The sequence below is a fragment of the Culicoides brevitarsis genome, chromosome 2 (genome assembly GCF_036172545.1).
Source record: "Culicoides brevitarsis isolate CSIRO-B50_1 chromosome 2, AGI_CSIRO_Cbre_v1, whole genome shotgun sequence".
NCBI classification, from domain to species: domain Eukaryota; kingdom Metazoa; phylum Arthropoda; class Insecta; order Diptera; family Ceratopogonidae; genus Culicoides; species Culicoides brevitarsis.
In genome coordinates this window covers 40,836,555-40,849,285 of record NC_087086.1, presented here as the reverse complement: position 1 = coordinate 40,849,285, position 12,731 = coordinate 40,836,555, and the positions used below count along the sequence as shown (strand labels likewise).

The 12,731-nt window shown below is 31.3% G+C and overlaps 2 protein-coding genes across 3 annotated transcripts; both read left to right on the top strand.

The window, feature by feature from the left end:
• Nucleotides 1-4,084: 4,084 nt before the first annotated feature.
• Nucleotides 4,085-6,564, top strand: LOC134829373 (nucleolar GTP-binding protein 1). Its single transcript, XM_063842424.1, has 3 exons — nt 4,085-4,248; nt 4,312-4,586; nt 4,846-6,564. Exons 1-3 carry the CDS (start codon nt 4,201-4,203, stop codon nt 6,464-6,466), a joined length of 1,944 nt encoding a protein of 647 aa, XP_063698494.1. The 5' UTR covers nt 4,085-4,200; the 3' UTR covers nt 6,467-6,564.
• Nucleotides 6,565-8,753: 2,189 nt separating this feature from the next.
• On the top strand, nt 8,754-12,731 carry LOC134831199 (potassium voltage-gated channel protein Shal). Of its 2 annotated transcripts, none has more exons than XM_063844862.1 (7): nt 8,754-8,902; nt 9,900-10,076; nt 10,138-11,216; nt 11,285-11,447; nt 11,524-11,712; nt 12,151-12,303; nt 12,365-12,731. In XM_063844862.1, exons 2-7 carry the CDS (start codon nt 10,041-10,043, stop codon nt 12,386-12,388), a joined length of 1,644 nt encoding a protein of 547 aa, XP_063700932.1. In that variant the 5' UTR covers nt 8,754-8,902; nt 9,900-10,040; the 3' UTR covers nt 12,389-12,731. The 2 variants fall into 2 exon arrangements, with proteins under 2 accessions (XP_063700932.1, XP_063700933.1); XM_063844863.1 differs by lacking the exon at nt 8,754-8,902 and adding an exon at nt 9,607-9,657.

Genomic DNA, 12,731 nt, shown 5'->3' with positions numbered 1-12,731 from the left:
CATAACTTAACATGACTTAAGGCCCTTAAGTTCATATAAAAAAATTTTGTTTTTTATTTTGTGACTTATGAGACTTAATCTTAAATTTTAGTAAATGAAATAAAAATCATTAAATGTTGATTTTAAACCACTAAAGAAAAAAAAAAATTTTTTTTTGAAGTGTGAAAAATTCATGCATGTTACACTCAAAAACAACAAATAACATTCGAAAAAAATTACGTATTTTTTTACGTATTTTTTACGTTTTTTTACGTAATTTTTATTTATCAAATAATTTTCAAGCCATCAAATAGAAATTCATGAAAATCATTAAAAAACAAAAATTTCACTCGAAATTTGTATTTTTTTTTTCGGTTGATAAAATTTAGTTATAATAATTAATGCTGAATGTTTCAATCATAAAAAATATATAAATTTAAAAAAATTTTTTTTTTTTAAAAAATAAAATATTTTTACTTCAAAAAATAAAATAATTTTTCTTCAAAAAATAAAAATTTTTTTCTTCAAAAAATAAAAAAAAAATCTTCAAAAAATAAAAAAAAAAATTCTTAAAAAAAATTTATTTAAAAAAATAATTTTCTTTTCTTAAAAAAAAATTTTTCTTAAAAAAATTTCTTAAAAAAAAATTTTTCTTCCAAAAATAATTTTTCTTCCAAAAATGATTTTTCTTCAAAAAATAAAATATTTTTTTCTTCAAAAAATAAAATAATTTTTCTTCAAAAAATAAAATAATTTTTCTTCAAAAAATAAATATATTTTTCTTAATTCTTAATTAAGCTTTTAAAGTTGACTTAACTTAATTTTTATTGAAAAATGAATCAAAAATTTTTTTTTTTAATTTTGAATTTGAGTTAAAACTTAATTTCAAAATTAAGTCTCTTAAGTCAAAATCTTAAAAATTTGTAAAATTAATCTGAAAAATGCCGTTACTGAGTACAGAAGCGAGAAGCCATCGCATCACTTCGAAACCTGTTATACACATTTATTTGCCGTTCGCACATCAATCACGTATATGAATGCCTTTTAAAATCTAAAGATGGCTTCTATACAAAAACAACTTTTATTTAATAAAAACACATATATAATGTACGACGAGTGCTCTCGAATGTGTACAAAACCTGCGTAATGGTAGCTCATCAACACTGTGTCGAAGTAAGTCGAGTCTCGATGCTCGCATCGGAGTCACGTACGAACATTGTCTCTCTCTCGCTGGCAGCAAAACCCTTATAAATCGATATTAAAATTCCAGAGATCGACTTGTGTTGTGAGTTACTTTTGGGTTTGTGTGTCTGCGTTAATGTTGTATATTTATTTTATTATGTCATTATACGGCACAATTTGTTTTTGTTGTATTTTATATTTTTTCCATGCCTACATGACGCGAGAGAGATATGCATTTTACACTCTTGCCTCTTGTTTAAAAATAGCTCATATATGGTCATAGTAAGTCAATGAATCATGCATCATTCAAAAAAAATTCACAAGAATCAAAACGAGTACTTTAATTGCAGTCGTCGTCGTACTCGTTGCACTCGCCGTAACATTAGTTTCTTATTAGATTTCAACAATAACAATAACCAGTCGCGGTTTTACACGAAATGACTCATTAGTATGCACTACGTTGCCACAGCTGAATCACCCTATATGAAAAAACAACTAAATTCAACCTGTAATTGTGTTCTGCTGTGTTAAAAAAAACTTACTACTAGCTGAAACATTCTTTCATTCATGACAAAATTAAGAGGGGAGCTCGTTTACATACAAAATAAATATGCCTCGTCGTCGCAACAAAGAACTCTTTTGTTGTTACAAAGAATTTATCGACAGCTTTAGAATATTTTGATGGCTTATTTCTTTCATCTTCGTCGTCGTCGTCGTTGCATCGTTCACAGGACTACCATCTGGTTTTTTCTTCTTCTTAGTTTGGTCAACTTTCATTTTTTCCTGTGGTCTCGTAAATCTGATTAATGTCACTCATAACATGCGTATCGTATGCATATTGCGTTCATCTGATACCTAAAAAAAAAAAATAAAAAAAAAAAATTAAAAATTAAAAAAAAACAAAAAAAAATTTAAAAAAAAATAAAATATTTAAAAAAAAATAAAAAAAAAAAACAAAATACCTATTAAATTTTTTTTTTAAATTCTAATAAATTAAACAAATTTTTTTCGCGTAAAACATTATTTAAGTCATAAAAATCACTTTTCTCCATGAAACATATGCTCGAAAACGCATATTTTTGGAGCCTACCCGTCATTCTTCATTTTTTGAAGGCAAATGCAATATAAATTTTCTAAAAAGAGGATATGGGAGAAATTTTTTTGATTTTTTTTTTCGCGCAAAACATTCCTTGAGTCATAAGAATCACTTTTCTCCATGAAACATATGCTCGGAAACGCATAGTTTTGGAGCCTACCCGTCATTCCTCATTTTTTAAAGGCAAATACAATAAAAATTTTATAAAAATTAAAATTTAAAAAAAAATTTTTTTCGCGCTAAACATTCCTTGAGTCATAAGAATCACTTTTCTCCATGAAACATATGCTCGGAAACGCATAGTTTTGGAGCTTATACGTCATTCCTCATTTTTTAAAGGCAAATACAATATAAATTTTTTAAAATTTTATAAAAATAATAAAATTTAAATTTTTTCGTATGCCAGAGTAATGTTAATGAATAACGACTCTCTGTTTGTGTGTGAAGGAACGTTCTCTCTTGTAGAAAGCATTTAAAAAAATAATGCTCTATACCCGAAAAAAACATAGAATATGCATACAAAAGAAAAAATTCACAGTTATGGTTCACATGACTTCAACTCGTCGCTTTAAATGTGTTCCAGAAGAGTTATTTTGGTTTCCTGTAAAATAAAAAAAAAAATTTTTTTTTTTACAAAATGTTCTGTAATTGCAAATTTGACAGTTTTTTAGAGTTTATGGTGCTCAAAGCCTGTAAAATGTTGGTTTCAGGTGTTTTGATGCGCAAATGATGCGATTGATGGCATGACAGGTTGATTCGTTAAAAAGGGCGAATTTGTGTCAAGGCTCAAGGGAAATGCAATTGATGGAACATTTTTAGAGTCATTCGAGTGTGTTAAGTCGATGCGGATAGGAAACGCACTTGTTGTACCTAAATATGATTTTTTTTGTGGAAAGTTTTCATGAGCAACGGTAAATATTTTGTATCATCATGTAGCATATGACACTTTTTGAGGAGTGTTTATGAATTCGGAAGAAGAAGAAGCTGCGGAGTGTGAGTTATCGATCAAATAAATCAGTAACGGTACTTTTTTGTTAACAATGAGCTTTGTTAGATGGTTTTGGGTGTTAAGATTTATGTAAATGATAAAAAATTATGTTTTAATAACATTAAAGTGCAATAGATGGCGCTTTATAAAAATTTTTCAAAAATATGAAATTGGTAATTTTGAGTTATGTTTGGATTCAAATGAACAAAAAAAGTTTTTTATGTTCAAAGAAAGTCTTTTTGTTTAAAAAATGTTTTAAAAACAAATTTTTAAAGAAATCAAAGTTTCGAATAATAGATGGCGCTTTATACTCTATATGATATAAATTAGTTCAAATTTTTTAAAAATTTATAAAAATTCTCTTTCGAGACATACAAAAATTAACTTTTATAACACATAAAAGCTGAAAATTAATCTTATAGTTAATTTTTATTAAAATTTAGAAATTTTATCCAACAGATGGCGCTTTATAAATTGTGATATTAAATTTAAGGTACTTTATTGATATAATTTAATTTAACTTTTAATATAATTCTTTTAAAATGTATTTTTGTACAATTTTTCATGGGCTTTTAATCCGCAATAAGTAAAATAAAGCTCAAAACAGGGACTTAATTTTCACATTTTCAATTTGATTTCTTAAAAAAAAAATAAAAAAAAAATATCAACAATCAAACTCTCAAATATTCTCTTTAACAAATTTTTATTAATTTTAGCTAAAATTCGTGAAAATATTGAACATTTTTATATTTATGAGAAATTTAACCTTCTTAATGAACGACGCCATAAAATCTGGCAACCCTAAAAAATTTCGAGTCGTTCAAAATTGATAAATTCGTTCTTCACGTCAAAACATTGCCTCGTGGTTGGAAGCAGATGTTAAAAGGACTAAAATAAATCCTAAAAACCGGAAAAAATATTCAGGATCGAGTGCTAAAAAACGCCTGCAGCAACCATGAGTCTGTACAACTTCAAGAAAATTATGGTTGTGCCTCCGGCAAAGGTAAAAAATCCCTAAAAAACTTACTCAAAAAAAATTCTTAACGTGTGTGTTTATTTTTTACAGAGCTTCATTGATATAATTTTATCAAAAACGCAAAGGAAGACTCCAACCGTTGTGCACAAACATTACAAAATCTCCCGAATTCGCGCATTCTACATGCGAAAAGTGAAATATACCCAACAAAACTTCCATGATCGCCTCACACAAATCATCCAAGATTTTCCAAAACTCGATGACATGCATCCCTTTTATGCGGATTTGATGAATACACTTTACGATAAGGACCATTACAAACTTGCTTTGGGACAACTTAACACTGCGCGGCATTTAATTGACAAGTAAGATCAATTTTTTGAATTTTTTTAAGTAAAAAAAATTTTTTAAAAAAAAAAAAAAAAATTTTTTAATAAAAAAAAAAATTTTTAAATTTTTTAGAAAAAAAAATAATTTTTTAATAAAAATAATTTTTTATAAAAAAAAAATTAAAAATAATTTTTTATAAAAAAAATATTAAAAATTAATTTTTTTAATAAAAAAAATATTAAAAATAATTTTTTTAATTAAAAAAAAAATATTAAAAATTTTTTTTTCTTTCAGTGTCGCTAAAGATTACGTTCGTTTATTGAAATACGGTGACTCGTTGTATCGTTGCAAGCAATTGAAGAAGGCAGCTTTGGGAAGAATGGCAACTATCATGAAGCGTCAAGCGACAAATTTGACATATTTGGAGCAAGTTCGTCAACATTTATCCCGTTTGCCGACAATTGACCCTTACACACGTACAATTCTCGTATGTGGCTTCCCGAACGTTGGAAAAAGTAGTTTTATGAATAAAATTACGCGTGCTGATGTCGAAGTTCAACCCTATGCCTTTACAACGAAGAGTTTGTATGTCGGGCACACCGATTATAAATACTTGAGATGGCAAGTAATCGATACTCCCGGAATTTTGGATCATCCCTTGGAAGACAGAAACGTCATTGAGATGCAAGCGATTACGGCATTGGCTCATTTACGTGCCTGTGTCTTGTATGTCATGGATATTTCGGAACAATGCGGTTATCGGATCGAAGAACAAGTAAAATTGTTCGAAAGTATCAAACCGTTGTTCGCCAACAAGCCGCTTCTTGTGGTTTTGAACAAAATCGATATTGTAACGTTGGAAGAATTGCCCGCAGAATCGCAAAAATTGATTCAAGACATGACAAAAGATGAAAATATTCGTCTTTTGCAGATGTCGAACGCCAACGAGCAAGGTGTCAGTGAAGTTAAGTCCGAAGCGTGTGAAATGTTGCTCGGATATCGCGTTGAACAAAAAATTCGCACGAAAAAGGTCGATAGTGTCTTGAATCGTTTGCATGTTGCCATTCCCGAGAAACGCGACAACAAAGAACGTCCCCCTTGCATCCCCGAAAGTGTTTTGGCGGCAAAAGCAGCGAAAGCGGAGAAGAAACAACGCAAATTGGAAAAAGATATCCAAGAAGAACTCGATGACGAATACATTTTGGACCTCAAGAAGAATTACGCGGAAATTCCCGAAGAAGAGCGTTACGATATCATACCTGAATTCTGGCAAGGACACAACATTGCCGACTACATCGATCCCGATATCTTCGAAAAACTCGAAGAACTCGAACGTGAAGAAGGCATGCGCTTGGATTCAGGTTATTACGAACCCGAACCGCTCAATGTTGACGAAACCCTTAAGGAAATCCGCGAAATGGCGAAACAAATCCGGCTTAAACGCTTCATGTTACGTGACAACAAACGTCTTAGCACGAAACACGGCAAACCAACAATTCCGAGACACAAGTTGCCCCATACGAGAGAACGTAAAGTCGAGAAATTGCGCAAAACGATGGAAAATCTCGGCGTTGACATGTCAGAGACGAACGAAGCGAATTTCACGAAGAATGTTGTCGATTTGCGACGCAGCGTAGTTAAAGTTGGCGATACAAAGACGCCGAAACTCGATCGGGAATCGATGGCTGTTGTGAAGTCGACGGGACAACCGCTGAAGAGAAAACACGCGAAACACGAATTGGGGTTGAAGAACACGTCGATGAAGAAGAAGACAGAGTTGATGGCGAAACACGATATTGCGAAGAAGACGAGAAAGTTTGCGCTCAAGGGAGAAGCCGACAGATTCATTGGAGACAAAATGCCGAAGCATTTGTTCTCGGGCAAACGAGGAACGGGCAAAACGGATCGTCGTTAAGATTTTTTCGCTTATCAATATTATCATTTATTTTATTTTGAAATTTATCATATGTGAAATTATGAAAAATAAAGAATTCTTTTCATGATGGAAAATAATTATTTAAATTTTTTTCAATTTTAATTTTTTTTAATTTGAAAATTTAAAAAAAATAAAATTTTGTAAGTAGGTATAAAAAAATTAAAATTTTTAACAAAAGCGAAAAAAAATTTTCAGCCATAATTTCCTTTTTACACTGAATCTTCAAGAGGATTTTCGCTGAAATTTTTTTTGATCAATTTTTTTTGCTAACATCTTTAAAAGGCTCCTGTACATCGAAAACGCAAAATTTGGAAAAAGTCCAAAACAAAAAGACAAAACCTTCAATTTGAGACGGAGAACGGTGATATAAAACCATAATAAGAGGATTTTGGCTGTTTTGAGCGGAGAATTTTACAAAAGCTCCTGTACATCGAAAACGCAAAATTTGAAAAAATTTTGAAAAATCGGTACAAAAAACATCTTTAAAATAAAACGCAAAAGGATTTTCTTCAATTGTGATCTAACTCAAATGAGCCCTCATAATTTTTTTGGGTACAGCTGAAATTTTTTTTGCTAACATCTTTAAAAGGCTCCTGTACATCGAAAACGCAAAATTTGGAAAAAGTCCAAAACAAAAGTTGTTTCTAAAGACAAAACCTTCAATTTGAGACGGAGAACGGTGATCTAACTCAATTTTCAAAAATGGGTACATGATCCCTCATAATAAGAGGATTTTGCTGAAATTTTTTTTGATCAATTTTTTTTGCTAACATCTTTAAAAGGCTCCTGTACATCGAAAACGCAAAATTTGGAAAAAGTCCAAAACAAAAGTTGTTTCTAAAGACAAAACCTTTTTGAGACGGAGAACGGTGATCTAAAATTTTTTACATGAGCCCTCATAATAAGAGGATTTTGGCTGAAATTTTTTTTGATCAATTTTTTTTGCTAACTTTAAAATGGCTCCTGTACATCGAAAACGAAAAATTTGGAAAAAGTCCAAAACAAAAGTTGTTTCTAAAGACAAAACCTTCAATTTGAGACGGAGAACGGTGATCTAACTCAATTTTAAAAATTTTGAGCCCTCATAATAAGAATTTCCTGTACATCGAAAACGCAAAATTTGAAAAAGTCCAAAACAAAAGTTGTTTCTAAAGACAAAACCTTCAATTTGAGACGGAGAACGGGATTAACTCAATTTTTAAAAAATCTACATGAGCCCTCATAATGGCTGAAATTTTTTTTGATCAATTTTTTTTGCTAACATCTTTAGAGGCTTTTGAAACGCTGAAATTTTTTTTGATCAATTTTTTTTGCTAACATCTTTAAAAGGCTCCTGTACATCGAAAACGCAAAATTTGGAAAAAGTCCAAAACAAAAGTTGTTTCTAAAGACAAAACCTTCAATTTGAGACGGAGAACGGTGATCTAACTCAATTTTTAAAAATCTCTACATGAGCCCTCATAATAAGAGGATTTTGGCTGAAATTTTTTTTGATCAATTTTTTTTGCTAACATCTTTAAAAGGCTCCTGTACATCGAAAACGCAAAATTTGGAAAAAGTCCAAAACAAAAGTTGTTTCTAAAGACAAAACCTTCAATTTGAGACGGAGAACGGTGATCTAACTACATGAGCCCTCATAATAAGAGGATTTTGCTGAAATTTTTTTTGATCAATTTTTTTTGCTAACATCTTTAAAGGGCTCCTGTACATCGAAAACGCAAAATTTGGAAAAAGTCCAAAACAAAAGTTGTTTCTAAAGACAAAACCTTCAATTTGAGACGGAGAACCGTGATCTACAAAAGTTGAAAAAATTTTGAAAAATCGGTATGTGAGCCCTCATAATAAGAGGATTTTGGCTGAAAATTTTTTTGATCAATTTTCGTAAACTTCATTTTTTATTATTTTTTTTACATATTTATTTTGTAATTTTTTTTTAATTTTTTCATATTTTTTTAAATTTATTTTATTTCATGTTAAAACCTTGAATATTTTTTTTTATTTTATAATTTGTTTCAAAAATTTATAAAAAAAAAATATTTTTTTCTTAAAATAGATTTTCATGCAATTTTTCATCATACCTACTATTGCTGTGATTTTCCTCTCATGCGAATTTTCTCACTCTCACTCTCTATGACATACACACAAACGTGTCGACGACGACAAGCAAACTAAATTTTCCCACTGTCAGTCAAAATTCTCGTACAACAACTGAAGACGAGTCTCGCGAGTCGTATTGGTGTGTGCAAAATAAAAAAAGAAAATTTTTTCATTTATATAGTATTTGTTGAAATCTGTATATTTTCTTTTTTGATAAAAAAAAAATCAAAAACAACCTAATTACCCACGATCAAGACAACAAATAACGTGTTTGACATCGTTTCGCAAACAATGAAATTATAAAAGCAAACCACGTTGGTAAGGCGAGAAATCATCAAAAAATGAATGAAAATTCAATATTTAGTGTCAAATAAGGTTGAGCAATGAATGAATGAAAAACACAGAATTTGTTAATCACGCGAATCAACGTCTCCCCGCGCTGAATAAATTGACAACGACGGAAATTTAAATAATTTATGGCATCGTCGTGTGATAAGCGAAATTATTTTCCATATTTTAGAAATAATTTTCACTTTAATGGGCTTTCGTGGAAATTAATTACGGTAAAAAGTGTCGCGAAGCACCCCAAAAAGTGACCGGAAAGAGAATTTGCGATAAATATTGATTTTCTTGTCAAAATAAAATTAAATTTTAATGCGATATCGGGCATACAGACAACATTCACTTGTTTGAACGAGCCCATTAGGCGATAATAGCGAAAGGTGTTCGTCATTTTTTACGAGTTTTCGCCAACAATTGGGTCGTAAATCGTCGTTATTCAGCAAAATTCGCGGTAATTTGCCGTGTGCCATCGAAAAATCATCAAAAATGTCGGGCACAGAACAAAAACGAACGAAAATTAAGCGATAAATATGTAAATCAGGGTATATAATTAGTAGCCCATAAAGCACCACATAAAGCCTTCAATCGTTCAAATATATGAGTCCCTGCAGTTTTGGCGGAGTGTTTGCGCGTGCGTCGCCAAAGGATACTCTAAAAAATATTATACAATCCTGCTTGATGGATGATGGCGAAAAAGTCGTAAATTTCGTTTGTTTTAAAAATAAAAATTGGTCAGTATCGGATTTTTAGCTGAAAATTTGCTTTTTTTACATCGCGCCGCCGATTCAAGTGCCATTTCTAAATATTTATGTGAGAAATTCGGGTGTGCGAAAAATCGAATCCAGTGAAAAATATTTTTTTTAAGACTTGTTTACGCTTTTGATGTCTGTGTCTGTGATGTTAAGCTCTTTTCTTCTGCTTGTGTCGACGCGTAACGAGCGCTAATTAACAGATGTACATTTTTTTTTTGCAGATTTAAGATTTTTTTCGGTAGAAGACAGGCAGCAAGCAGCGAAAAAGGAGGAAACGAGAGATTCAGCGACGTCTCAAGCTCTTTTGTGTTCATTTTGGCAAACGCTTCGCATATTAGCAAACAAAAATTCCTCCTCACAGTATGGCGTCGGTCGCCGCTTGGCTCCCCTTCGCCCGGGTAAGTTTCGTTTTTATCAAAAATCCTTCAAATTTTGATAATTTTCGATTTTTTTTCGTAGGCGGCGGCCATTGGTTGGGTTCCCATAGCTCAACATCCCCTTCCGCCTCCGCCGATTATCAAAAATCGGAACAAAAACGAAGACGAAAAGTTGATTGTCAACGTTTCCGGACGTCGTTTCGAGACATGGCGCACCACATTGGAAAAATATCCCGACACATTGCTCGGCTCGAACGAGCGCGAATTCTTCTACGACGAGGAAAACAAGGAATACTTCTTCGATCGTGATCCGGATATTTTTCGGCACATTTTGAATTATTATCGCACGGGGAAGTTGCATTATCCGCGACACGAGTGCTTGTTGAGTTTCGATGAGGAACTTGCGTTTTTCGGAATTTTGCCTGACGTCATTGGGGATTGTTGCTACGAAGATTACCGAGATCGCAAACGCGAAAATGCCGAAAGACTCATGGATGACAAACTTTCGGAGAATAGTGACCAACATTTGGAAAAACTCACAAATATTCGTGAACGCATGTGGCGCGCTTTCGAAAATCCTCATACTTCCACTGCCGCTCTCGTTTTTTATTACGTCACGGGCTTCTTTATTGCGGTATCTGTCATGGCAAATGTCGTCGAAACAGTGCCCTGTGGGTTGAGACCCGGGCGGGCAGGGACTTTGTCGTGCGGCGAACGCTACAAAATTGTCTTCTTTTGCTTGGATACGGCTTGCGTGATGATTTTCACGGCGGAATATTTGCTGCGGCTGTTCGCGGCGCCAAGTCGATGTAAATTTATGCGCAGCGTCATGAGTGTTATTGATGTCGTTGCCATCATGCCCTATTATATAGGACTTTTCATCACGGATAACGACGATGTGTCGGGCGCTTTTGTGACGTTGCGTGTTTTCCGCGTCTTTCGTATCTTCAAATTTTCACGTCATTCGCAGGGTTTGCGAATTCTCGGTTACACACTCAAATCGTGTGCTTCAGAACTTGGTTTTCTCGTCTTTTCACTCGCGATGGCGATCATCATCTTCGCTACTGTTATGTTTTATGCCGAGAAAAATGTCGACGGTACAAACTTCACATCAATTCCAGCTGCATTTTGGTACACAATTGTTACAATGACAACGCTTGGGTAAGAAATTTCCTCATTTTCTCTAAAAAAAAAATTAAATTTTCATTAAAAAAAATTTTTTTAAATAGTTACGGCGACATGGTACCCGAAACAATTGCCGGCAAAATCGTTGGAGGCGTTTGCTCTCTCAGCGGTGTGCTTGTAATCGCCCTTCCCGTTCCTGTTATCGTATCTAACTTCAGTAGAATTTACCATCAGAATCAACGAGCTGACAAACGCAAAGCACAAAGAGTGAGTTTTCATCATTTTTTGACCTAAAAAAAAATTAATTATTTTTTTTTAATAAAATTAAAAAATTTTTTTTTAGAAAGCACGTTTGGCTCGCATCAAAATGGCCAAAGCAGGTGCAGGAATTGCATTTGCCAACAAAAAGAAGGCGGCAGAAGCTCGTCTCGCTGCTCAGGAATCTGGAATTGAGCTTGATGAAAACTACAACGATGATGACATCTTCGAACTGCAACATCATCACTTGTTGAGATGTTTAGAAAAAACAACGGTAAGAAATTTCCTTTTAAATTTTTCATGAAAAAAAAATGATTTAAAAAAAATTAAATTAAATTTAAAAAATTAAAAAAAATAAATTTAAAAAAAATTTAAAAAAAAAAAAATATATTTAAAAAAAAAATTAAAAAAAAAAATTTAAAAAAAAAATTAAAAAAAAAAAATAAATTAAAAAAAAATTAAATTTAAAAAAAAAAATTAAAATTTAAAAAAATAAAACAATTAAGTTTAAAAAATAATAAACTACTTTAAAAAAAATTAAATTAAAAAAAAATTAAATTAAAAAAAAATAAATTAAAAAAATTAAATTAAAAAAAAATAAATAAAAATTAAAAAAAAAAATAAATTAAAAAAAAATTAATTTAAAAAAATTAAATGAAATTAAACTTAAAAAAATTAATTTTATAAAATAAATAAATAAAAATTTTTTTAGGATCGCGAATTTGTTGAACTCGAATCCCAATATAATGGCCAAACAAAACGCACGGGCTCTCCATCGCCAATGGCAAGTCCATCGCATTCAGCTCATACTACCGCCGGACTATTGCATTCGTGCTGCGGGCGTTGTTGTACAGGACGATATCAGGTAAAAATATTTTTTCCTCAAAAAAAAAAAAATTGTTTAAAAATATTTTTTTTTCTTTTAGAATTACACGTCAGCTGGTCAATGATCCAAGGATGATGCTATTCCTTTGAGAGAAAGGCGTAGAACATTAGTGACAAAGTGATAATTTAATTGAATACTTTTTAAGAACTTCAAAAAAAAAAATTGAATGTTAACCAGGAGACAAAAAAATCCAAAAAATTCGAACATCTTAAAGCTTTAGACTTGAAAAACAAGAATTAGTTAACTTATTGTGTACTAAATGTCATTATTATCAATGCTATATCAAGCAAGAAATGAAAAAATTAGAAGAGAAGAGTAGAAAACTCTGAAAATTTTACGTACTTCCGTTTTATGAAACTATGTAAGAGAGTAAAAAGTTAAAATTTATTATTATTATTATCATATAT

Excerpts from the sequence above, each read along its gene's own strand:
- LOC134829373 (XM_063842424.1), top strand. The coding sequence starts at position 4,201 with ATGAGTCTGTACAACTTCAAGAAAATTATGGTTGTGCCTCCGGCAAAG. Across the intron at positions 4,249-4,311 it reads TGGTTGTGCCTCCGGCAAAG|AGCTTCATTGATATAATTTT; the intron begins GTAAAAAATCCC and ends TATTTTTTACAG. Across the intron at positions 4,587-4,845 it reads GCGCGGCATTTAATTGACAA|TGTCGCTAAAGATTACGTTC; the intron begins GTAAGATCAATT and ends TTTTTCTTTCAG.
- LOC134831199 (XM_063844862.1), top strand. The coding sequence starts at position 10,041 with ATGGCGTCGGTCGCCGCTTGGCTCCCCTTCGCCCGG. Across the intron at positions 11,217-11,284 it reads GTTACAATGACAACGCTTGG|TTACGGCGACATGGTACCCG; the intron begins GTAAGAAATTTC and ends TTTTTTAAATAG. Across the intron at positions 12,304-12,364 it reads GTTGTACAGGACGATATCAG|AATTACACGTCAGCTGGTCA; the intron begins GTAAAAATATTT and ends TTTTTCTTTTAG.